Below are 26,385 nucleotides of genomic sequence, written 5' to 3' on the forward strand. Positions count from 1 at the left end.
AAAACTCTGAGTTAAACTACAACACGAGTCTCTAATGGGGGAAATGGGGAAACGTTTCAATGTTAAACAAACAAACAAACAAACAAACACAATGTTTACAGCTCGAGTCTGAATTCATTTAGAAATATCACATCCATGCATTTTATTGTTGTCCGTTTAACGGTTATTGTTCTTCCTTTTATGGTCACTGCACGTGCGATTGACTTTTTTTTTTTTAAAGGAACGGAATCACGCGGAGGTGAGAGGAGAGGAGCCCTCAGCGCGCGCGGCAGCCGTTGACAAACCACGTCAACCGAAATGCAAATTAGCCGCTGTAGCTTTTCTCTCGTTTTAGCTTTGTGTGTGTGTGTGTGTGTGTGTGTCACCGGGGATGTAACGAGATCTTCTCCGTTCTCCCGGTGATGGGTTTGAAATAATGTTAAATCCCATCTGATTTAACGCTCGCACTTCTGTGTGTTTAGTAAAACATGGCGAACATGGCCAAAACATTTCACGACTCGTCTTATCTCGGCGCGCGCATACCGCCAAACACTTCATTTGTTTTGGCACCCTCACCCCCGCCCTCCTCCCTACACACATCCCTTCTCACCCCTCCACGCACACACACACACACACACACACACACACACTAACCAACCCCTCCGGGGGAAGTAGCGAGAGAGCGAGAGAGCGCGCGAGCGTGTCCTCCCCCCCTCCTCACAACCGCCTGTGCGCCGTTTTTAAGGTTCTTTAGTCAGTCATGTGATTGTAACGTAACCCGACCGGAAAACACCGACAACCATCGCCGCCAATGCTGCGTCTGAGAGGAACAGAGCAGCTGCGCCGCGACCAACGGACCGAGAGTCCCCGGTAACAAACACAACGCCGTCGCCCGACCCCACGCGCTCACACGGAGGAAAGGTACCGTTCTTCATTTCGGTTTGTTTTTAAATCTCGAGTCACGTGCTGCTCACCGGCTAAAACGTAAACTAAAATATTTCCCGTTTCTACAGATCGGTGAAGTTGGAGCGTTTTATTCGGAGACTAGCTCTCTACCCCTTCCTCTCTCTCTCTCTGTCTCTCTCTCTCTGTGTTTCACGAGGCTCCGTTTATTTTTCTGCCCGCGAGTTCTCCGTTAACGTGTATATGTATGTGTGATATGTTTTAGAGCCATTTTCAGTTCACGCGAATTCGGACATGGCCGCTTTCACAAACCGCACGCGCAGGAGCGTTTCGTTTCTGAGGCTTATTTTCAGTTTGTTGAAAGAGGGGAAAAAACGAACTACGGAAGTGGTCTCTCGCTCTCTCTCTCTCTCTCGCTCTCTCTCTCTCTGCGGGAGATCTGTCCGGTCCACGTGTCTGCAACTGGGGGCGGGGCTAACTGCCAACATTAGCGCGAGCGCTGTTTACACACATTTATTCAAAATTCAAAAATTAAATTACACAGCAGGTGTGTTTGTTTGTTTGTTTGTTTGTTTGTGTGTGTGTGTGTGTGTGTGTGTGTGTGTGTTTTTGGAGCGACCATTATTCACACGTTTATCTTTAATAGCAGTGTTATTATTATTATTATTATTATTATTATTATTATTATTATTATTTTGTTGTTGTTTATATCTTTAACGATTCTTAGAGACCTAGTTTAACTCTCCCCCCTCCCCTTTTTAAATGCCCCTGAAGTCAAAATTGGTGTTTCAGAGTTGTTGTTGTTGTTGTTGTTTGTATCAATCCCTTCATGTTAGGGACGACAGTGTTGGTGGTATATATTTAAAATATCGAAATAAAAATAAAGTTTGGGAGATGTTCGATTTATTTATTTATTTATTTATTTATTTGATAGTTGCATCCTGGAGAACTAGCTATTAAAAGATTTTGATGACTTATCCTGTACTAGTCTCGTATTCGACCAATTACAACGTTTCTGCCCTACCCCTGGGGGCGGAGCTTGCTCTCCAGTAGCACCTCATGAGGAATAATGGTGGTTCTTCGGTGTGTTTCTGGCTGTGCGTCTTTTTCTTCTCGCACGCCGTTCCCTTTTCCAGCCGTCGCTTAGTGAACAACAGACGGTTGGAGTTTATTTATTTGGAAGTGGGCGGAGTTTGTGCGGCGTTGGCGGTTATGTGACTATTTCGGAGGAGGGTTGGTCAGAGCACCTCCGGACTGATCGAGACCAAGGTAGTATGATTTTATCAGCCACTCGGGAGCGTCAGATGTGTCCAGATGATATCCTTGATGCGCTCTGTTACCGTAAGCATTGCTGACGATCAACTTCGCCTAACTCCAAAAACACACGACGCGTCGTCTAGAAGACCGTCGGCATGCGTGGGCGATGAGAAATCCTCTACAGATGGAAAAAAGCTCTCGTTAATCTTACTTCATATTTAGCTAGTTCACTAAGCTACTGTCAGGTTTATTTAGATTGGGCGGGTGTGTGGGCGTATCTCACACTCTATTGGCTGCTGTGTAAATCAGTTAAGCACTTCAAAATGCGACCGTTCTGACTTCCTGTCTCACAAGAAAATAATAAAAGGTGATATGAAGATATAATATCAAAATCGTGATAAATTATGGCCTGGTATGCTGCTCTTCTTTTTAAGATATCTTAAAAACGTACATTTTTTTTAAATTACAGATTGACTGGAAGCAGCTCATTTCAGGTATAGGCTATATTTTTGTAGACTTTATTTAAAATGTCACGTCTTTAGACTCTGCTGTTTTCCAGACAGTTTGTAAGAAGACCTGTGTATCGTGCGGCGTAGAAATCTGAGAATCGCGATATGGTATTTTCGAAAATACCATATCGCCCCGCCCCTTTCGCTGGCCAGCATAACTATTTAAAAATGTCAGGATTTACTCGAGCCTGTTTACAATGTTTAAAACCTGTCAGACGGATCAAATTTAAATTTTGTAAACAAATACCGAGAAGTCAACAAATAGTGGTGGAGGTTTTTCGGAGCTTCAGCTGTTTGTGACAACGCTACAGTGATACCGGAGTCAGCTGAAAGCTCCAACTTTCTGCCTTTTCAGCTAAAGCATCATACCCAGGCAGTTCACTGAAGGGGAAAGGACGCAATACGTGATTGTTTTGGATAGTGCTTGCCTCTGCTTCGGTAAACAAAATGGAGGTGTTTATTGTTAGTAATTAGCTCCCACACCGATCTTTCACCTCAGTGTTTTCCTAATGTTGTTAACGCCCATCTAGAGCAAATTCAATCTCATTCAACCACATACGATCGTTTTTTTTTCTACGCAGTAATATTTCAGTGGCAGTTTAATAAAGCCTTGTTTTTCTCGAGCGTGGGCGTCCATATTCCTGTAGAGCTACATCGCTGGACAAAACCCCAAATAAATTTTTCCTTCCTTACTATGCTGAGCGGTTTTCTGTCTTCAAACCTGAACTATTCACTGATCAGTATACATGCTTTGACTAACATTTAAAAAAAAAAAAAAAAAAAAACAGCACCCGCGGTATTTTTTCCCCTCCCCACGTTCTCTCTCAGCAGAGCCGAGCGTCATATGACCAATCACGTGGCTCAGAAAGCGTGGTCGCTGACGGTGCTGCTTAGCTATCTCGGATTTTAAGCGTCGCGAGCTGACAAGCCAGGGTTCAGGGTCCTAAGGTCACGCGTTGACGAGGATCCGTACTTTAAAATCACACGTCACGGATACAGCCTTAAATTATAGCCGAGTCGTTACGATCCCATCAGCACGAGAAGCGAAGAGATCCGATCGTGTGCGGCCGACACAAAAGGAGCGACTCTGCCATGAGGTTATTCTGACTCGGGTCCCGCGAAAAAGATTCACACTTCCTCAAATAGTGTTCCTGCAGGTGGTGTTGGTTTCTATAGCGTATTTCATGTCTGAACCTCAGAGGTCATGCAGAAAGTAAAACGTGTCTGATTTAGATGTTCCAGTGAGATTAGTGATATTTTATGACTCGCTGTGATCATGATATCACGTGTTTTTGCCATACGAACCACCCTGGATAAAATATATCTATATATATATATACACAAGGAAACATCAACTCGAAGGAAAAGTTTCGAAATGTCGGCGTTTTCATTTTCGAAGACGCCAAACAAGGACTGCGCATTTAAACGACGTTAAATATATTTACATGACCCGTTTAAAGGTTATGGACAGGTGCGTGAGTATTTATCTACGTTTATGTTTATAACACCGAATACATCAGCGAAAGCCGGTTTGCGTCTTTGTTTTTTAAGTTTGTAACGTGATAGATCCGCGATAGATACGAATCGTACGGCGTTCGCGGCGATCAGGTCGACTCCAACGAGGGATTTCGACGCGACGGAAACAAAAAAACGTGTTTTACTTACGGCCGTACAAATCCCGCTCTCCTCCACCGCAACTCCACTCAGTCCCAGATAACTAATGTAGCTAGTTAGAGTAATCGCTACGTAACTTTCCAATCCACTCGCTAACTTTATAAAGAAGAAACCTGGTAGCTTAGGTCAGGCAACGTGGTTACTGTTTAGGTAAACTGAGGAGGATAAAATGCTCCAAAAGACAGGTTCTCGTACTTGGTCTGAAAAAAAAAGGTGTAGACACGTTATCTTATGTGTGTGTGTATATAATGTATATGTGTGTGTTAAAATAACATCACAAGTACAAGAGGAAATAAACTCCCTACATGACGTGTTTTTTTTTTGGCGAGGAAGCGATTTAAAAGGCGGTAACCTGAGGGGAAGGCGAAACTAAAAGACATGCGTCTTTGCAGTAAAGCCGTATATAATCCTCCCCTCCCCAAGGGTCCACCCACTTTGCGGCCCCTCAGCCGCCATTCAGGTTTGATCAGCCGACGTGGGCCGTCCTGCTGGTGCTCAGCAATGCTGCGTAACCAGTACGCTTCGTACGCATCGGTGGATTTCTGTCAGCCTCCACGTAGCGAGAAATAAACATACAGGGACCCGGCACCTAAAAGCCTTCACATTCCGAAACGGCAAAAAATATCACATCGCGGTTCCCGAAGACGTTTGTACGGAACGCGATACGTCTGACGACGTATAGATTTGCGGCGAACTCTCGGGCGGAAAACGGCTACGTTCAGCGACGCTCCTATGCGATGTGTATAGAGGGAAAAGGAGAAAGATGACGTCTCCAGACAGATCGTTTTACAGTGACGCCGTATCGTGATAACGTCATCACTCGCAGCCCTTACCGAAATGGACGTTTTATGATTTAGGTTGCCAGAGCAGTAGTCGTGAGATCCGACAAGGAGAAAAAAACGCCACTTATTCAGTCAACTTAAACATTAAAAATGTATTTAAAAAAAAAAACCCCAATAAAAAACGTGAACGAGAGCTAAAAGTGCTAGCACCTCGGTGTTAAAACGCAGCGCATTAATTACAAGGCTTTAAATCTTGTTAGTAAGGTTGTACGTAGATGTTTTTGTAGGCGAAACCGGATGAAGAATTCCCGCCAGGTTTTTCCGAAATTTTTCCGCTGATCTTTCTCCGTACTCGCGTGTGAATGTCGCGACACGATCAGCCATAAATACTTCAAGGCGAAGCTCACCGGGAACCGAAAGCGATAAAACGACAGCTACGCGACACGCTGTAAATCTTCCAGTAATGCAGCTCGGCCATCGCGGCTCATGACGGCCTACCACAGACACACGCGAGCTCTCGCTCCTTTCATAGGGCGCCGTGACGTAGGCCGAAGCTTCTTACGGTTTCAGAGGGACGCGAGCGCTCCCGGACGTTTCGAGGTGGACGAGCGGTTTCCGGAAACGCCGGCGAAGACGGAGAGCGTTTCAGATCTATCCGGATTAACGTGGGCGAAGCCGTATACACGCGTCATACGTTCACGCGAACGTAGACTACAAACGTTCTTTTCCCCTAGCTAACCCGATTTTCACGAGCGCCACACATCCTGTGAGTTCACGCGTTTCAGCCAAATCGGCACCGTTTAAAGCAGGGATACGGTCCCGTCCGAAAGTATAGGAACGGCGAGGACGGTTCATTTGTTTCTTCTGGAGATTGAAGACGTTTGGGTTAGAGATCGATAGATGAATACGAGGAGAGTTTCCCGGTGTTTATATGTAGACCTGTTCAACGACGTAGAACATAGGACGCTTCCTATCAAACGACGCGATCTGTAGGCGAGCATAAATATTGGAACACGTGCCTGACGGGTGTTTCTCGTTCCCCAGGTGCGTCCTGTTAGACTGACTGTTTAAACAGTTAATAGCGCTGAACATGTCTTGGTTTTAGCCTTCAGCTTCGCCTGTGAAGACTGCATTTGTTGTTCGAAAGGATAAGTCAACATGAAGATCAGAGAGCTGTGTATGGGAGCCATGTTGAAGCTGAGATAAGAAAAAAGAACGAAACCACCGGTTTACTGAGGAACTAGACACCGAACGAGTCGGCCACGGAAAACACCGACGGCAGCTGATGACAGAAACGTCCATTCCTTACTGCACCTTTTAAGGCTATTTCCTCATTTTAGCAGACGCTTTCGTAACCGTGACGGAAAGCTTGTTGAAGCGGTATCACGCCATGCGGTAATACACGTTGTCGTGAATAACGTGAATAATTTCCGTGCCTGTATATCAAATCGGTTGTTTATTAAGTTGGGTCGAGTTTACTCCAGCCTCGTTTGTGCTCTGCATTTCAGTCACGCGAACAGCATCTCCACTCCACGTCCCCTGTCTAATTATAGCGCTCCTCCCCGGGACTTTTCCCCCCTCCGTCCTCTTGAGAAAACGTCGTTTGAGATCGTGGGTCAATACGAAGACTACCCATAACCACCCGCTGTGTTCCGTTTCCCCATAGCGAGCAAACATCCTGACGCACTGCTCGGAGCCTCGGATCAATACACGCGTCTCGTAAACAATTAGACGAAGGATATTTATATATATGTATATAATTTTATTATACACAGTCCGTATATAAAAGTATGTGGCACTTTTTATGTGATAAATATACGTATTCGGTAAGAACCTGACGCTCTTTATGACAAGAAAGTAGATTTGTAGTGTCCAGCTCGCAGTGTGTTTCATGTCTACTGTGTGTGTGTTTGTTCTTTTTTTGTGTGGTTCATTGTGGTCTGCAGTAGACCGGAAGCTGACTCGTCATGTCTGCTCCCCCTCTGTGTAGGTGGAAGTATGGAGCTGGCCAACCATGGTCTTATCCTCCTGCAGCAGCTCAACGCGCAGAGGGAGTTCGGCTTCCTGTGTGACTGCACGGTCGCCATCGGTGACGTCTTCTTCAAAGCACACAAGGCCGTGCTGGCCGCCTTCTCCAACTACTTCAGAATGTTATTTATTCACCAGGACAGGTAAGTGGACACGTGACCAAACAAGCCCGATAGTCCGCCTACGGGGTTTAAGCAGACGTCCTCATCTATCGAGGGCGTACCGTTCGAACCGATGTTTATCAGGTTTTAAAAGTATGGCGAATCACGTACCGTAAATAATTTTTGAGCGTATAAACGCACGTACTAAAGGAACAAAAGGAATAGGAAACTTTTCTTTCTGAGAGTACACTACAGCCCCAATTCCAAAACAGTAGGGACGCTGTGTGAGAATGTCAGTTAAAAACAGAGTCTCGTAAACCCGTACGTTATCCGCGGTGGATTATGGGAAATGGATCAAAATATATCAAACGCGTAAACGTTTTCGGAAATGTACCGTTTTAAGGGTGGAACGAAATCGGGTCATTTTGAATTCGTTGCGAGACGTCTCAAAAATGTTGGGACGGGGACGACAAAAGGCCGGAGAAGTAAGCGTTGGTAAAAAAGAAAGAGCTGGAGGAAGATTTTGAAAGTAATTGGGAACGGGTCTGTAAGATGATTGGGTATAAAAAGAGTATCTCAGAGAGGCGGAGTCTTTCAGAAATGAATATGGGATGGAAGCAGATGTTGCTGTAAAACCTGTATACACCTTTCAGCACTGATGGTGTATTTCCAGATGTGCACGCTGCTCATTCTATTGGCTGTAATGCGCCCCCGTACCATCAGAGACGCAGGCTTTTGAGCTGAGCGCTGATAAAAATCCGGACGGTCCCTCTCCTCTTTAGTCCTCTTTAGTTTAGAGGACACGGCGTCCGTGGTTTCCAAAAAGAATTTCAAATCTCCATTCGTCTGACCACAGAACAGTTTTCCACGTCACCTCGGTCCATTTTAAATGAGTTTTGGCCCAGAGAAGATCTGGATCATGTTCACGTACGGCTTCTTCTTTGCACGATAGAACTCTAACCAGCGTTTGTGGACGGCACGGAGAACCGTGTTCACAGACAATGGAAGCAGATGTCGCTCTAAAACCTAACACTTAGATTTCCAGCCTTTTGTTGCCCCCGTCCCAACTTTTTTGAGACATGTTGCGTCATCGAATTCAAAATGACCTTGTTTTTTCGTTCCCTCAAAATTCTACACGTCCTCAGTTTACACATCGGGTATGTTTTCTATGTTCTGTTGTGCATAACGTGCGGGTTTATGCGATTTTCAAATCATTACATTCTGTTTTTCTTGACATTTTAGACAGCGTCCCAACGTTTTTGGAATCGGGGTTGTAGATCACGCTAGCTCCCCCCTCCCCCCATCACATCCTGTACCACGCAGGGAGAGCGAGGGCTAACACGTGCTTCCCCTGAGACACGCGAAGCCAGCTAACCGCATCTTTTCGAGCTTCTGCTCGTGCTACGTCACGGGCTAGACTCCCCGGCCTTATCGTGATTCAGACTCGAGCACCAACCCTTTCGTGCATGAATTATTTACACGCATGTCCAGATTCTTTTACATATTCTTACAGGTCATACATTTACATACGCCTCGCAAATCTGCCTTTTGTTTTTTCAAAATTGGGATTTTCGTGATCCGTCTTATTTTGTTAACAGCGTTAAGATTTAGCAGAGTCCGCGAGGGGTGTGCAAACTTTTGCACACAACTGTGTGTGTGTGTATATATATATATATATATATATATATATATATGTATGGTTACTCACTGCGATACCAGTACAAGTGGGTTAAACACCCCAAACACCTCAGTGTCACCGCTGAATTGAGAAAATGACCCGCGGGTCAAAAATAACCATCCGACAGCATCCTGTGGTCAAAAACTGGACCACTCGGCCCAGCGCCACACACGCTAACGTTACTCTACTGACCCTAGAATGCTTTCTGAACAGCGATTTGTTTAAAAAAAATTCCGTTTGCGTTTCATATTCGCTTTGTAAGGTCACATGACCAGCGTGCAGCGAGACAGTTAACACCACTGGTTAAAGCGGTTGACGGTTTTATTCGGGTCGCTCTGCACTTCGCCGATGCGTGAAAGCGTAGAATTGAACGCGACGGTAGTTCCGGCTGTAACATCATAAACATGATATGTTTACAGGAACGCTCTGGTATCGTTACTACAGTAAGAGCCGACACAAGTATAATAATGATCTTTATTATTCATAAATAATAATATGATCTATTCCCGGTCACATTTGATTGGTCGATGAGAAGCTGTCCATCGAGTTCATTGTGGTTTTGTTGTGCTGTTTTTGTGTTTCTTTCCTCCCACTCCAGCGACTGTGTTCGGTTAAAGCCCGCAGACATCCAGCCCGATATCTTCAGCTACCTCCTGAACCTGATGTACACTGGCAAACTGGCCCCGCAGCTCATCGACCCGGCCCGGCTAGAGCAGGGCGTGAAGTTCCTGCATGCCTACCCCCTCATCCAGGAGGCTAGCCTAAACAGCCAGACCGCCTTCTCTCATCCCGAGCCCAGCATCCGGCTTAACACCTCTCTCTACGGCATCCAGATATCAGGCCAACAGGGGTCTCAGTCCGGCCGTCTGTCCACCAGGAGGCAGTCCTCACCCGTCGACTCGGACAGCACAGGCGTGCTCGATGGGAAAAGCTCGACCGCGAACGCGTCTCTGTCGTCTGGATCCAGACTGCAGCCGGACATGGAGGTCGAGGCAGCGGCGGTGAGCAGCAGCCAGTTCGGGAGAGAAGGCTCCGAGGCAGACGCGTCGTCCGGCGAAAGCTTGTCCGCCTTGACGAGCGCGAACCCTAACACCATCCTCCACGTGAAGCCCAGCATCATGAAACGAAGCTCGTCGTTCCGGAAGCACTACACCTGCCACATCTGCGGCAGTCGCTTCAACCAGCGAGCGGCTCTGAGGGAACACCTTCTCTGGCACGCCCAGGCTATGGCACCTCTAATGCTGGAGTCTGGAGGTGCCACCTCTCCCATACTTCCCGGAGGAGCTGCCACACCCGAGGTGGAGGAAGTTCTCACCGGCGTTGGAGCGTCCGCAGCCACTCCCATCATGGTGGACGTTGATGTCGAACAGCCCCTGTCTGGATCTAAAGTCTCGCCGAGGGGCGAGCCGGCCGTCTCGGTCCCTTCGGCGGCGACGTCGTGCGCGGCTCAGCCCCAAGCGGACACGCCTCCTCCGTCCGACATCGCCGACATCGACAACCTAGAAGGCGTGGCCGACATCGAGCGAGAGGTGAAGAGACGGAAGTACGAGTGCCCCACCTGCGGACGCAAGTTCATCCAGAAGAGCCACTGGCGCGAACACATGTACATCCACACGGGAAAGCCGTACCGCTGCAGCGCCTGCGGGAAGAGCTTCTGCCGAGCCAATCAGGCAGCACGACACGTCTGCATGAGCCAAGGTGCGGAGTCGGCGTACACCATGGTAGACCGGCAGAGCATGGAGCTGTGCGCGGCGGACGACTCCAGCCAGATGGAGGCCCTGTTCCTGGGCTCCTCGGGAAGACCGTACAAGTGTAACATATGCGAAATGACCTTCACCAACCCGAACGAAGTCATCAAGCACACGTGCTTTAACCAGGGCGCGGTCTCGGAGGGAAGCGTCTCAGGAACGGCGGGGAGCGGCGTGAACACTGACAAAGCGGCCAAAGATGAGGGTTCTGATGTGTCTAGTGGTGGATCTTTAGTGATGGCCATTAAAACAGAGGAGGTCTTGGTAGATTAATAAAACGTCCATCCTATATCCATGGGGTTTTTTTCCCTTTTCGTTTATCAATATCACACTTGTTTGTTGAAGAGCGTTTATTCCGATGTACAGCTTACGCTCTCAGTGTAGAACAGGAAATGGCTTGTACCTATTATATGAAACCTTTTTTTTTTTTTCCACACCAGCAGGCAGTCGAGATGAGTTTATTACACCGCGAAGCTCTTTTTTATTTTATGTTTTTTCCCCCGTTCGGTGGAATTCGGGTCATTCACACGTTGCACGTTGCGGTTTAAGCCTTTCCTCTTTGTAACCGTCAACAGGAAGAGGAAGTAGTGAATTGCAATAACCCCACCTATGGTGAGAGCGTTCTCCTCAACGCGTTCTCCTCGACGCGTTCTCCTCACTGATTCTTATATCCTCGTATGATCTGAAAACGGCACAAAAAAAACGTTTTATGACATTTAAAGCAATAGCCAGCAGCATATAACCATCACTATATTCTGCTTCTATTATTATTATTATTATTATTATTATTACTATTATTATTATTTCTACCGGCCAAAGAGTGTTAGAGCAGTTTATTTCGTCTTCCCTGATAAACCGAATAGTTTTTTTTTCTTTTCTTGTCCCTCAGCTTGGATGATTTTGTGTGAAAGAGCATCAGTTACTCCATCATTAACCATCATATCAAGTTATAAAGTTCCGCTAGCTATGATCTCCGCTAAGAGCTCGCTTGCCAAGGTAGAGCTATTATTATTATTATTATTATTATTATTATTATTATTATTATTATTAAATGAAAAACAATGATTTGTGTGCCAACACAATTCCCCAGTTTAAAACAAACATCTTGTTTTGAATTCTTTCCATTTTTAAAGGATGTAAGTTGATCTGGAACCATTCTCAGTAAATGTTTACAGATGTGCCATCTTTTTTTATTTTATTTTTATTTTAACATTATTTACTTTGTATTTTTTTTCATTCTGAATGTATCTGATGACCTGTTACTGATTAGGTATGTTTCTGTTTTGAACCTTCACGTGTATCGATGTCTCAGTTTGAAGGGAGATTTTAACCGTTTGTTTATTCGCGGGGGAAAAAAAAAAGTTTGTAAAAATCCCTCATTTTGTTTTTTTTTTTTGTTTTTTTTTTTTTTTTCCCCAAATTTTATACACAGTACTATATTTACAAAGAATATTTTATATTACAAATGTTGTATATTGCATAAAGTGCATTGAGCGTAGAATATAATCAATTTTTAGTGTAGCACGAGTGTATGTACATTTTGTTTGTCTCCGAGTATCTGGTCTTATATTAATATTTTAATACGACCCCCTCCCCTCCTCCTCCACCTCCTCTCCCCCTCCCCCTCCTCTCCCCCTCCCCTTCATTATCTGCTGTTGCTTATTGTTTGCTCCTCGTTCAGCTGTCCATGCACTGAAATTTAGGGACCTGACTACTTTTTTATGAAATTTTCGGAACGCGTGACGATGCACTGGGAGTTGCAGTGGTTCTGTAGGGTTCTGTAGGGTTCTGTAGGGTTATAAACAGGCATCGGACATTCATAACAATGTTCTTTTGCAATTGCAACAAGTCAAATGTGCCGAAAAAGAAACGAGCAGCTCTACAAATAAGGAAATTGTTGTTGTTGTTGTTGTTGTTGTTATTTTTATTTTATAGGTTGCTTCAGGAACAAGAAAATGGGACCATTGTTGTTTTTAAGAAAGTATTATTTCCTCGACAGAGCAGTGTAATTTTGTTTTTTGGTGAAGTTTCTGTATTAGGGCATTTTGTGAATTGAGTTACTACTGATTGGTTGACGACTGGGATTTTATGACGTGCTCCTCTTTTCTCGTAACGTTCCTTTATTTTTGACTCCTGGTGGTCGTGCATGTACAGAAATGACAAATGATATGCCATGCTTCGTTTTTCTTTCGCTTTGTTTTTTTTTTTATATATACTATTACACATCTCCTCATATGCAATTTGCTAATGTATTTTGTTCCGAGTTTATTTTCGAGGCAGTTACAGGGAGGGGGGTGGGGGGTGAAGGATCTTCCCTCCTCCGTCCCCTAAAAAAATGCACAAACTCCAAAGCGAAGGCAAAACATACAGTATACTGTGATCTGAAGCTCCTCAGGAAATGAACAACTGCCTCAGAATAAATGTGATTTGTGGTCGTCTGTCTATTACGAACAATAAATCTTCCCTGTAACGGTAATTGAAATCATTCCCATAAAGTGGACAAAATGAATAAACAATAAAACGTGACTGCAACAAAGCAGTAATTAATGAATTACTTTGCGTGCGTGTTGTAAAAGACCATTTCTGAAATGAGTTCTTCGGTTTGTAGGAGCTATGAACGTTCTGACAAACTCCTCCCACAAGAACAGGCCCCGCCCTCTTTCCCACAAACTTCTTGGGCCTGGTTTATACTTGGTGCTTGACTACGTGTGTGTGTGTGTGTGTGTGTGTGTGTGTGTGTGTGTGTGTGTGTCAGAGGTAATATCCACTAAGGGGCAGTGTGGGGCGGAACAATTCCTGGATTACCCCTGGAATATCTTCCTTGACTAATTCTTCCGTTAACTATACTGGTTTAAAAGTTGTTCTCCGGAGATCAGTAAAGAAAACACAATCATCGCTTTACAGCACTAACTTTTATTTAAATGAAATATAGACATGGTTCTGTATCCATACTATTAACAGCTTGATGAATAATAATAATAATAATAATAAGTAAAAAAAAAAAACAGATCATGCTACATAACATCGTCTAATGCTCTCATTGGTTATTTAATATTACAGTATGACGCAAGATACGTAGGTATACAATTTGTACAAATGTAAGGAGCTTCACAGTAATATTTATTTTATAAAAAGCCGAGAACAAGGATGCGACCTGGGGGGATTCATACAAGCCGTGATGATAGAAGAACATTCTTTGTTTTTTGTTTTGTTTTTTTCTTTCCTATTTTATCAAAATAAAGCGTCTTTGCAAGGGATTCTCACATCCTCTAATTTGCCTCCAGCACGCTAACACTGATAGTCACTGCTGCATCACTGAGACACGGTATATTGCATTTTATCATCAGCAGGATCACAAAGGTTACATTAAAGAATTAAACGAAAGGACGATGCGATGCTTTGCATGTACACGCCGATTGCAAATCTCCACTCTGCTCAGATCAGATCTCATGCCTCTGAGCACTAAATGATTGTGGTTTCCAAAAAAAAAAAAAAAGTCAATTGTGAATAAATTGTTATTAAAGGTGATCATCATCGGAAGGAGTAATATTGTTAGTCTATGATACACAGATGAAAAATACAAATGCTTTTAGCGCAATATGAACAATGTTTGTAAAAAAACAAAAACAAATCTAACATAAATTGTGAATGCAAATTAATTTGATAAAAAGCTGGCTTCCTGTAGATGGCGCCAGTGCACTCGGAAATACCTTCTGAAGATCTATAATAACAACTTAAAAACAGTAAAAGAATACGTACTGGACTTCACGTGCCACTGAGCAGTGCTGTCGAATTGTGTTGTCATTTATTACCAAAAATCAATTCATTCATTCACGTATTATATTAAAGGTGAAAGCAGTGTTTTACTGAGAGCATGTGCTTCTCAAACACGGGAGAACTTAGAAAAATTCACAGTCGAGAAATTAAGCAGGGTGTGTGTGTACACACACATATATATATATATATATATATATATATATATATATATATATGCACAGTAGGAATGGAAATGATTATGCTGGCTCTCGTAAACACTCGGACGTTTAACTGCACACGTGTACCATGTTTTGTAAAAAAAAAACAAAAAAAAACAACAACCTTGGGACACCTGGGTGGCGTCATTAATTTCCAGGCTGTTTAGGACAAGGTTGGGATGACGGAATATTTTAGATATAAATACGATATAATATAAGATAAGATCTCACACACACACACACACACACACACACACACACACACATACACGCACATTTCTCCCCATCCGACAGCAGCCCTTCAGGACACAGTGACACCCTCTATGTGAGAATAAAATGCCAGAAAAAAATGAAAACAAATACAGACGAGTAACATCTGAACCCATCTTGAGTCATGTCATGGTGTGATGCTGTGGAGAGAACGTTCTCAAAGTGGGCTAGAACACAGACGTCGTGAATGAATAGATGTTATGGGATGGGTGGATGAGGCTCTGGATCGTTCTTCTGCTCTTGTATCTTCTCTAGAGCTTCCCGAACGACGACCTGATACGTGCAGCCTGTAAGACAACACGACAACACACACACACACAAAGAAAAGTAATGAGTATACGACATACATTAATGCTGGACCTGCCAGGAATGATCCCTTATATCACCTTACAGAAAACTTTTTTCAAAATCTAAACCGTTCTACGTTATTCGTCTGCTTATTTGGAGCGTCCACTTCACAAGTCCCTTGTGTAAGTTGTTACTATGGAAACGATAACGTATTAGAACTACTGTCGGAGCTGCCGTTATAGAAAACTAATCAACACCTTCTGACCAATCAGAACCCAGAACTCAACAGTGCTGTGGAATAAAATGAGCAAATTACTCTCTCTCTCTCTTTCTCTATCTCACACCCCCCCCCCATCTTACTGTCTCCCCCCCCACTGTTTTTATGACTCAGCAAGTTTCACCACAGAGCGAGAGAGAGAGAGAGAGAGAGAGAGAGAATCATGCACCAAACCCCTGCTGCACTGCTATAATTCACACTCCGCTGGTCCACTGCAGTGCTGCATTAGGACTCATCAAAAATTTAACAGTCGCACCCATCTCTCCTCTACCTCGACCTCCATCTCCCTCCATGACCATAAACCCTCCTGCTGTCCCTTCCACTTATTATCTTTACATCTCTTTACATACTCCCCTTTCATTCATTCTTCAAAACAACCCCTTATTATCTGTTTGTACTGAAGTCACCCTAAACGTGTATCTCTGTCCCTTTAGAAATGATCTATGTAGAATTATACGGCTGGTGGTATGACCGGAGACAGTCCGCTTTAAAATATGAATGAAGCAGCGTGTAACGCTCAACATGGCTGAAGTCCTGCTCTTTAGTAAAAAAGACCCAATCGCCTTGCACGTAAAGACGTTAACTGACGTATACGCAAAGCATAAAGCAACCTGATAACACTGTTTTTCGTTTGTGTTATTTCATCCAAAAACTACACATTGTTGTTGTTTTTTTTTTTTTTTTTGTTTTGTTTTTAAATGTCAGACTTTAACAGCCCCTTTCATATCCGTGTTTAAAAACGTCATCTTGTCAGTCCATTTCTGGTTTCTGGATCTCTCCCCACTCAAATAGATAGAAGTCTGGTCTTGTACGATGGAAAATAACAGCACCGGAGCGTCACCAAGATGGCCGCCAAGCGGGCAGACGTTACCGGAGGCACTTAGGCACTGAAGGAACATCTCTACAACTTTACTGCCATTCAAAATACTACAGTCTGTAAAAACATGAAGATGCAAATTGGAAACATCCACCATGTCAACTTCTGCCATTCCTAACATCAATAATATCACTAATATTAGCTAACCTAGCTAGCAGGCGGCTAATGACCGGGCTCACGTTTATCATCGGTCAATGAGTGGGATTTCGACAATAATTTTGATTTACATTTTCATTAAAATAAAAAATATATTTAAAATCAGCCAGATGTTGACAGGTTACCATAACACCCATTAGCTAAGGTAGCTAAGCAAGCCTGACAGAAAACTAGCTTGCATTTGTCTCAACTGAACAGTATTTTACAGCAACCAGGCTCGCCAAACCGTACCATAACATCCATTAGATACACTACTGTAGTTATACCTAGTCAGTATACTAGCTAGTTTACTCACATTTGTATCCCAGTCTCACTTCAACACTATTTAACAGCAGCAAAACGTTAAAGTTATCTAGCCAGCTAGCTAGTTTACTGCTAGCACGCTAACATATTTTTTTTATCCGAGTCTCAATTTAACAGCAGACAAACTTATCAAACGTTACCATAACGTCCATTAGCTAGATTAACCAACAAGCTAGCTAAATAACTTCCAGCAAACTACCCTGCGTTTGTATCCGAGTCTCAACTTAACAACAGTCAACCCAGTCAAAATATACCAGAACAATCAAAACAGATTTGTTCTTCATGATCAATTTAACTAGCTTAGCACTAGCACTAGCGGCTTAGCACATTTGTGTGTCAATTTAATAAGTCCCTGAATCAGTCTTATCAGTGCCTACTAGTGCTACTGTGCTAACAATCACGGACCAGACACCACTCCGTCCAACGTGTGATAAGACTTTTAAAAATCACATATTTGATTTCAGACCAACTTTTTAAGAAAGTTTGAGTTCTTATGCTAATCAGTGGTATCTTATCAAATCAGAGATGTGCCTTGACACGGTTCCCTGACCACATATGGAGATCTTTGATGAAGGAAAAAAGAGTGTGTGTGTGTGTGTGTGTAGTGTAGTGTAGAGTAGTGTAGAGTGTGTGGGGGGGATGAATTATAATCAGTCTTTCAGCACAAGTTCATCTCTCCTTCACACGGCTTCCCTTTAAAAGGCAGCCTACAAAGTGAGGGGTCAGGCTGCGGCATTCCTGCTTTGATATCAAAGGTCTCTTGGTTACTTATACCTCGAACAAAAGCTTTTTCATTTCACGAGCCGGCAAATCCACCAGTGATAAAACTAAGGTCCATTGATGTTTTTAAAAAGGACCCCCTGAGAAAACGTGACGGTCTGACTGAGGAATTCGAAACAATATCCCAACTTTTGTTTATTACTTTCTGTGAAAAAGATTCCCCTGGAGCAACACCTTCCAGGGAGTCCGGTTTTGCAAACTGTTACTAGATGTGGCGAATTTTTAGAAGCCTCTAGTGACTTTATTATTTATTTACAAACCTAGCGACTTTTCAAAGTGGACTTTAGCGACTGTCTCGCACTCGATACGGCTCTCGCAGCTGCCGGTTATACGAGAGCGACTGTCTCGCACTCGATACGGCTCTCGCAGCTGCCGGTTATACGAGTTGAGAGAGCAGGTTCATTTGACTCGGCACAAATCTACGACTAAACTGCGCTCAGTTCTGCCAATTCTTTTCAGGGAAAGTAGCTAATGTATGCTTAAAAAGTCACAAAAATTCTCCACATTGTACCATAGGCTAATTAGCATATTTAGTGAATCGTAATTAGTGATTGGTCATTGGCGAAAATGGTGATCAGCGGTTGGTCGTTGGAAACGTTGGCTCATGAAAGCATAACATAGTTAGATAATAAGTCGAGTGTTTTGATGTGGGCAGGAAAGCCATATCGAATGCAGGACAGTTGCTAATGCCTGCTAAGCATGCTAATCTGGTCTAAAAATCAGCGAGTCCTGGATCCTCACTTCTACTGCTTCATTTTGTCTGCTTACTTGATAGAAATGATAGAATTTTGTAAATATGTAAAAAGTTGTACTCTGTTTTGATCGTGACGTTCGAGTGAATGTGCTAATTAGCCTATGATGTCATCTGATAACCTGCTTGCTCACTTGTTTGTTTCCGTTTGATTTTAAAAACTTTTACAGATAAGTACGTTGTTAAAAAGGTGTCTACACATCTAACCCTAGATACTCACCAGCTCATGACTCTGTAGCAGTCTTTGTGGTGATGGTGTCGATCTCCTTCTCCACGTCCTCTTCTTTAGTGGCTTTTGGCGCGTCCTCAGCAGCCGTTTTCACCCCACTGGCTTCAGCATCTGTCTTTTGACAGTCGGCATCTCCAGACCCCTCCTGGCCTTTCATGTCTGGTGCTGAAATATACTTTTGTACCTCTTCCAAGTCTGTTTGAGGCACATCTTTTGATGGCTCCTGACTCTTGGTGCTGTCTTCTTTCACGGCAATTTCGGTGTCGTGCGTCGGTCTTTCATCCGCGTCCACCACATGCATGATGCCAACATCGATCTCCATCGTCGTCTCGATCTTCGTGTCTTCGATCTGCTCGCTCTCCTCCGCGATAATCTGGGCATGCTTTGTGCTTACGAGAGTGACGGTTTGCGTTTGACTGCTCTCCAGTGGAGCTGTTGTCTCCGTGGTTCCACTCGGTTCTTCATTTTGATCTTTCTCAACTTGACATTTACCATCCGCCCTTTCTGTGGTTTTGTCTTCCTCTACCTTCTGTTCACCTTCCTCCAATTCCACTTCCTGCTTTGCTACATCTGTACATAGTTGTGTTGCTTCCACAGAGAATGAGGACACCTCTTCCTCCTGAGCTTTAATTTCTTCTGTCATATCAACCAGAACTATTTCAGAAATCTGAATAGCTTCACTGACTGGCAATCTCTCAGTAATGATCTGGGTCGGTTCTTCTTCAGCTTTGTTCTCAGTCTCTGGCTTCGCTTCTTCCTGAACGTGTGTATCCACTGTAGATTTTTCTTCTGCAGCTGGTGCATCTTGTGATGATTTTTCCTTCTCAGCTGCAGACGGGACCTCTTCAGGTTTTGCTGTGTCAGTCTCCTCCACAGGCTTCTCTTCTAACTCTTTTCCAATGTGAATTTCACATGTCGTGAGGTTCTCGACGACATTTTGAAGGACTTCCTGGACGATGACCGTGCTCTGTTCCTGAATGGTTTCTACTTCCTTCAGGTGTATTGCTTCCACTTCTTCCTGATCTTTCTTACATGCTTCATCAATCACAGGACTGACATTTGATGACGTAACTTCAGTGTTTCCTTCAACAGAAACGCTCGCTGAGACAACCTCAACATTTGTGGTAACGTGGACTTGAGTGGTTAAAACGCTCTCCATAACAACCTCAGCCTTTACCTCGGCTTCTGTTTTAGATTCTGAGGGTGGGCAAACACAGACAATCTCTTCTGTCAATGCAGGCTCCTCTGTTGCAGCCAGGACAGGGATGGGATCTTCCTGAGACACGGTTGTCTCAGCTACAAGGGTATCTGGAAGTGATGTTGTAACTTCTTCTGACAGAGCCACTGCTACTTCTACAGATTCTACCTCAGCAATGGCAACGGATTCTTTAACATCTTTTAGTTCCTCTACTTCCCCTTCAGCAGCAGTAACTTCAGTGATCTCCACTGTCTGAGCACAGACTGGCTGTTCTACGCTTGGTTCTACAGGGCTCTCTGCCAACCCCTTTGGAGTGTTTTCTGCCACTACTTGTTCCTCAAGAATCTCTATCTCCTGTTGAATGGCCGTGACCACCGCCACTTTGACTGCTGTTGGTTCCTGGAACTCTCCCGTAGTCGGAATATCTAAAGTCTCCAGCACAGTGTTTTCCACAGAGGCTGGAGGCTGTTCTTTGCACTCAGTGTGAATTTCGTTAACCTGTGCCATAAAAACTTTGTCTTCGGCCAGTTCAGCTTCTGCTTTTAAAGTTTGGTCCTCAGCAGCCACCTCTACGGACAGTGCCTCGCCGACAGTGGTGACAGCTTCCACCGTAGCCTTCAAATGACTCTCTTCTTCTATAGCTTTAATTTCACTGGTGTCGATGCCAGTGCAGATGGCTACTGCTTCACTTTTCTCATGAACAGCCAAGACCACTTTCTCCTCCTTAATGGCTGACTCAATCTGGAATGGGCTTGTTGTGACGGCCATACTTTTTTTCTGCTCCTCTGTTACTGTGACAGCCACTGCACTCGATGTAATACTGATAGTTTCCACAGCCTCTTGTAAAATGGCTTCAGCCTTCTTCACCACACCATCATCTGGAACTGGTGAAGTCTCACCAGATGTAACAGGTGACTCTGTGATGCGCGATAGAGCAGAAACCATTTCAGTTTCCTCTGCCGGCTCAATGGCAGTGACGGCTTCTGAAGTACACTCTATGATGTCCTCCGCAATGGTGTTATCAGTTGATTTAGGTGTAGCAGCTGTATCTCCTTCTTCGGGTATATCACTTAGTGGATTTCCCTCTGCCTCGTCTTCAACATTCTCCACAGTAGTTGAGATCCAAGAAGGAGATCTGTCCTCAGCTGAGGCTTTTCCAGGTGTGACAGGTGTGACCTCTGGCTTTGCCTCCTCTGTCTTTGTTTCTTCATTATCATACTCTGACAGAGGTACCACAGCAGGCGTGTCAGAGTCTTCTTCTGCCGATCCAACGTCAGAAGACGCCTGCCCTTGTTTAGCATCAGACTTCTTCTTTCTGCGGGGAATTAGTTTTCTAAGGGAGAAGGATGACTCTTCTTTGGGTAGTTCACTGTCGGATGTTGCCTGCTCTGGACCCTGCGCTTCATCAGACTTTTCTTCTGCCTTGGGTTTCTTACGTTGTGTCACCAGCCTTTTGAAGGACTCCCATGTAGAGACAAGCTCTCCTTCTGGTTCTGGAGAAGAGGACATATTTTCATGCTCAACCTCCTGTGAACTTTCATAAGGAGGCTCTGCAGCCTTGACCTGTTCTTCTCCAGACTGCTGAACCTTTTCCTCGATCTTAGTTTCATCATCGTCAGAGTCAGAAGTCTTCCTGGCCCTCTTTTTACCTGATCCCACACAAATAAGGGCTTCCCAGGATACTGAGGTATCAATCTTCTTCTTTGGCTCCTCTGTGCTTTGTTCAATCTTTTCAGCTTTTGTCTCGGCCTTGCACTCAACCTGTGACTCCTCCTTTGCTTCTTCCTTTACTTCATCACTTGGTTTAATCTCCTCAGTTTTCTCTTCGAAGACAGCACTCTCTGTTGAGGACAGGGTGGCTGATTTTGGCTTGTCTCCAGGGGTCTCATCTTCACTCTCAGATGGCCTCTTGGCACGTTTCTTTGGCGTGACTAATTTTTTGAAAGAGGCCCAATGAAGGATGCCATCTTTCTTCTTCTCACTGTCAGAGGTTGGTGCCTCACCTTCAGCTTCCACACTGGCCTCAGCCTGACTTTCTTCACCTACAACATGCTCACCAGATTCTTCTGGAGACGAGGCGCTGCTGTCAGGTTTTTGAGCCTCACCTGACTCTGTCGATGACTGAATCTGTTCAGCTGCCTGCTCGGTGGACTCTGTTTGCTTTGACTCGGTTTCTTTTTTGCCCTTCTGCTTTTTAGAGGATAACTTCTTCAACCCTGCCCCAGTAAACAATTTTTTCAGTGGACTTCCTTGAGCCTTGGCTTTGTCTTGGGATGACTGAACTTCAGCTTCAGTGGCTGTTTCTTCAGGGGATTTCTCAGGAGTCTGCGGTTCCTCAGAAGAGTCAGTTGCCTTGTCATCAGAAAGTTTGGTATCATCGGTGGGTTTGGTCTCATCTTTTTCTTCAGCAGCAGAGGTCTCTGAAACCTCACAAGTTGTAGTTTGTTCGACAGCTTCAGGCTCTTGTACTGGTGCAGCTTCACTTGCTGTCTCAACCTCCACTTTCAACTCCTCCTCCTTTTGTTCCTCAGGGGCAGATGGAGCTTCCTCTGGGCTTGCTTCAGATTTTTCTGGTGCTTCTGATTTATCTACCTGTTCATCAGCTTCCACTTCCTCTGCGTCCTCCTTGACTTGTCCTTCCCCTCCTGCTGCCACTTCCTCTTTCTCCTCAGCCTCATTTATATCCTCCTCGGCAGATTTCTCCTTTACTAGTTCCTCCTCTTTGGACTTCTTGAAGCTTGTCTTTTTCCGCAGGTTAGAGAAGAGTCCCTGAGTGAAGAATCTTCTGAAAGGGGACTGTGTCTCTTGAGATGGTGGCGATGTAGGAGATTCGGCTTGTGGTTCTGGTTCTTTCTCTTTCTCGGTAGAGGGTTCCACTTCTTCAGCTGGCTCATCAGCTGGGGTCTTTTCAGTTTCTTCACTTTCACCGTCTGATTTGGTTTCTGCCGGGGCGTCAGTTGCAGGAAGGTCTGGTTCTGGTTCAGTCTTTGCAGCATCTTCAGCACTGGCCTCTTTCTCCATTTCTGGAGCATCTGATTTCTTTTCATCCTCAGACTGGATTTCTGCCATTACGGGTTCGTCTTTGGTTTCCTCGACGACAGCTTCTGAAGCACCATCTTCAGTTTCCTTCACTGTCAGGAGCTGTACAGGCTCTGTCTTCTCGTTCTTGTCCTTCTTCAGCGTAAACTTAAAGCCAACAAAGCGGAAGATCTTCTTGAAACCCACCTCGTTGGACTCCTCAGCTGGTTTCTCCTCAGCTACTTTCTCTTCTGTGGGTGTAGTTTCATCTGCAGTGACACATTCGTGTTCCTCCTGCTCTCCGTTAACTTGAGGCGAGACCTCCTCTTGGAGGACCTCGATTGATTCAGCGTTGTCCTCTTTCTGGGGCATGGCCTCCGTCTGGCCAACTGCAAAGAGAGTAGAAAAGCACTTTTAGAGACGTACAAAATATCTGGTTTGATCAAATAACCTTCACGTGAATCACTGAAAACAGACAAAGGAAACTAATCAAAGTTCATTGTATGATCTTTACTGCTGTAATCAATTCAAGATGATGTGTTAAAACATCTGCAGGAAACCACAACTGCACAGCGGTAAACGTTAAAAGACTTTCATCCCCTGAACACTCATCCATATTACAAGCTGATCATGGTTTGATCATGGTTTACTGTTCCCTCTTGGTCTGACTTCAAGCCAAGAACACGATATAATTAAACAACCAGGCTTTGGGCTAAATTACCATGTTGTTCATTTCGCAATCGCATAAGCACCGCCAAATGCGTCTATGAAAACACCGACCTAATTTATTGAACACATAAAAGAACTAGTTACAACCTGTTTCTATACATGTTGACGTTACGACTTTATTATATCTCTGGGCACATGGCCACGTGCTAACAGGTGAGAAAACAGAGAAACACACTCTGTATGGAATTCCTCCCATGTCTATCTGTGTTTTGACAGGCGTGGGGTGGATCGAAGACCTCCTTGAGGCCCGGCTTCCCTCTGACGTCTAGGCTTACACTGGGGGAATGTTCACATCTGGTTCTGCTTGATCTTGTTTTAGGCTCCAAAGCCCAATCGGTCATGTTAATAACTCAGTTTTAATGCATGAGCATCACATGACTTGACTTATTACTGATACACACGTAGCGTTTATCGATCTGGTATTCCAAATCATGCAAGCAAGTCGATCGTTTTTAAAATCGTTAAATCGTCAGGGGCTGAGTGTGTAGCATGGCTGCGAATAGATTTCTCTGAAATATTTCAAAGCACTTGCTTTCATCACGTGGCCCTGGTCATTCCAACAACATCACGATTGTTCTCCAAGAAAGCTCGTTCTTAAGAAATGAATCGCACACCACACAAGATTACAAACTAGATTTTTTTTTTTTTTTTCACCTCGACGATGTCATGTTTCAAACTTGGCATAAAAAGCTACCAAGTTGGAGTTTTTTTTTTCGGTTCTAAGAAGCGTTCGTAGTTGTTTGATAGAATACACAACACAACCATTCAAAGACACAAAAGATCAGAAGCAACAAACTAACTCTAAGAAACCTGGAAGATGTCATTAAACTTCCTTTACCACACAAGAACCCATCCCCCAGAGAGAGAGAGAGAGAGGGAGAGAGGGAACTTCAGCCAGGAAAGCATGCATTGTTTTTTTGTTTTGCCCCAGTTCTTTCACAATGGTTCTCTGGCTTCTTCTGGATGGGGGCCCCGTTCTATTGTCCATCCGAAACTTTAAATAACCATGACAAAATTGCTGAAAGTGTAGCTAAAAAAAAACCAGTGCAAGAAGACAGATCAGTGACAAAAAAAGATGGATAGGAAACTTACAATCTCACCACGACGCTGACTGAATGGATGAGTAGTGATGTGATGAGTGGTGGCATTACGACATGTATGAGTATCAACAGGGGATATTCGGGTGGAGAACTTTCTCACTGGTATTGTCGGAGCAGTGTTTATTCTGAGACGCTGTGATCCATGCGATTGTTAGGCAAATGACTGGAGGAACAAGCTCTGAAATGATTTGTGTTCAGAGGAAAACCATTAGAAGGCATTTAAGGAGCTAAGATGAATAGCCAAACTTGCCACAAAGAGGTTGTATGCGTGAGTGTGTCCGAAGCCCCTCGTCGCCCCACATCTGCCGCTGTCTCTAAAGTGTCTCTGAATGAAACCCGAGCCAAGGAATTCGATCCTCTCTCTTGTTTACGCCTGGCGTGTATAGTGTGCTCGATGGATTTTCTTTAAAAACCGGGAGGGGGAGGTGTTATCTGAACTCTTGCTGGGATAACGGACTACATTTTCCACATGGCTTGCGGGTGAGGGGTGCTTCAACTTATCGCATGCCATCCACCCCTCCTGCTTTTGTTTGTCATGTTTGGCAAACAGATGCAGGCAACTGTAGGCTATTAATTAGCGGAACTAGTGTTTAGAAAAGGACAAGCTTGAGGTTTGGTGGTGCTGTGCAAACATTACACTGTTTATCTACCCCCCACCCCACCCCACCCTCGAGACAAGGCTTTAACACCCCCCCCCCCCTCAGAACCCACCAAGACTGAATGACTGTACCCCATTCCAACAATGCACCACACTAAATGACCACACCCCATCCTACTGAAACTTGCACCATCACCATCAACACTGAAAATCATTCAACATTGGAAATGTCACTTGGTAACGATCTGAATTCTGAGATTTACTGCTTCTACAAACCTCACGAGTCCATGAGAGGCATGGTGCAAGCCAACTTAGCAATAAACAATATTAAATACCGAAGAGCAATCGATGACAAAGCAAATAAATAGTACATGCCTTATTTGGTTGCTTCATAGCAATCGTGATTCTGTAACCTATGCCAATGAGAGCTCAGCATGAGTCCACAAGAAGCCCAAGGACAAGCCAATTTAGCGATAAAGAATATTAAACAGCGGAGATCGTTTGGGAAATGCCACTTGGTCGCAATCGAAATTTACGAGATTTACAGAAACAGACACCTTAAACCTTAAACTCACACACTTTCTGCTACTTTGCAAACAGTAATAAATTCCATATCCCCGGCCCACACCACCCGCCGGGACGTCACAGCACCCTGACGGAGATCTCAAGAGCTTAAAGAAAAACGAATTCGAATTCCAAAGCCCAGCAGCTCCAGCCCTTCTCTTTTGAAGTGCGTACAGTACGGCGATATTTACAGCCTACTCTTGTAAGATATGTTTCCTCCTACTACATATAATACTCGGGATAATAGGGTGAGGAATGTGCTCCCTAAGACCAAATCGGTCTTCTGGAGCTGAGGCTTTTCATGAATGGACGTGGGGCGTTAACGCTCGACTCCACTCCCAACTCCTACGTTGTTTTCTATCAAACTTACACCAAAAACGCACTACGTGTAAGTCTAAACGATTAAAAATCAACAATCATACTGGTGATATTTCCCGTCATAGTCGTAACGTACAGGATTCTTAACCGTGTAAACGTTTTGCTCACTATTTAGACATTCTTTAACATACCATTACTATGAATTACCTTCTCGTGAAACCAATCAGAACGTAATGTAGGACTATAACCGTGAGGAATTTACGTACTTCATTATGACTATCAAGGAGAAGGTCGTA

The 26,385-nt window shown here is 44.3% G+C and overlaps 2 protein-coding genes across 6 annotated transcripts in view; one reads left to right on the forward strand and one right to left on the reverse strand.

The window, feature by feature from the left end:
- Positions 1–772: 772 nt before the first annotated feature.
- zbtb2b (zinc finger and BTB domain containing 2b) lies at positions 773–13,210 on the forward strand. Of its 4 annotated transcripts, none has more exons than XM_053614931.1 (3): positions 773–849; positions 7,095–7,275; positions 9,510–13,210. In XM_053614931.1, the coding sequence occupies exons 2-3, from the start codon at positions 7,103–7,105 to the stop codon at positions 10,930–10,932; spliced, it is 1,596 nt and encodes a 531-aa protein (XP_053470906.1). In that variant the 5' UTR covers positions 773–849; positions 7,095–7,102; the 3' UTR covers positions 10,933–13,210. The 4 variants fall into 4 exon arrangements, with proteins under 4 accessions (XP_053470906.1, XP_053470903.1, XP_053470905.1 ...); XM_053614928.1 differs by having other exon boundaries at positions 782–900; XM_053614930.1 differs by lacking the exon at positions 773–849 and adding an exon at positions 6,066–6,930.
- Positions 13,211–13,552: 342 nt separating this feature from the next.
- The window catches only part of akap12b (A kinase (PRKA) anchor protein 12b), a 60,187-nt gene continuing 47,354 nt past the window's right edge, over positions 13,553–26,385 (reverse strand). For both annotated transcript variants that reach the window (XM_053614926.1, XM_053614927.1), the window contains 2 exons: positions 18,556–23,169; positions 13,553–15,190 (listed from right to left, as the gene is read on the reverse strand). In XM_053614926.1, the coding sequence (XP_053470901.1) occupies positions 18,560–23,169 (4,610 nt within the window). In that variant the 3' untranslated portion in view covers positions 13,553–15,190; positions 18,556–18,559. The remainder of the gene's footprint in view (positions 15,191–18,555; positions 23,170–26,385) is intronic.

Source organism: Ictalurus furcatus, chromosome 25 (assembly GCF_023375685.1).
Source record: "Ictalurus furcatus strain D&B chromosome 25, Billie_1.0, whole genome shotgun sequence".
Lineage (NCBI taxonomy): Eukaryota > Metazoa > Chordata > Actinopteri > Siluriformes > Ictaluridae > Ictalurus > Ictalurus furcatus.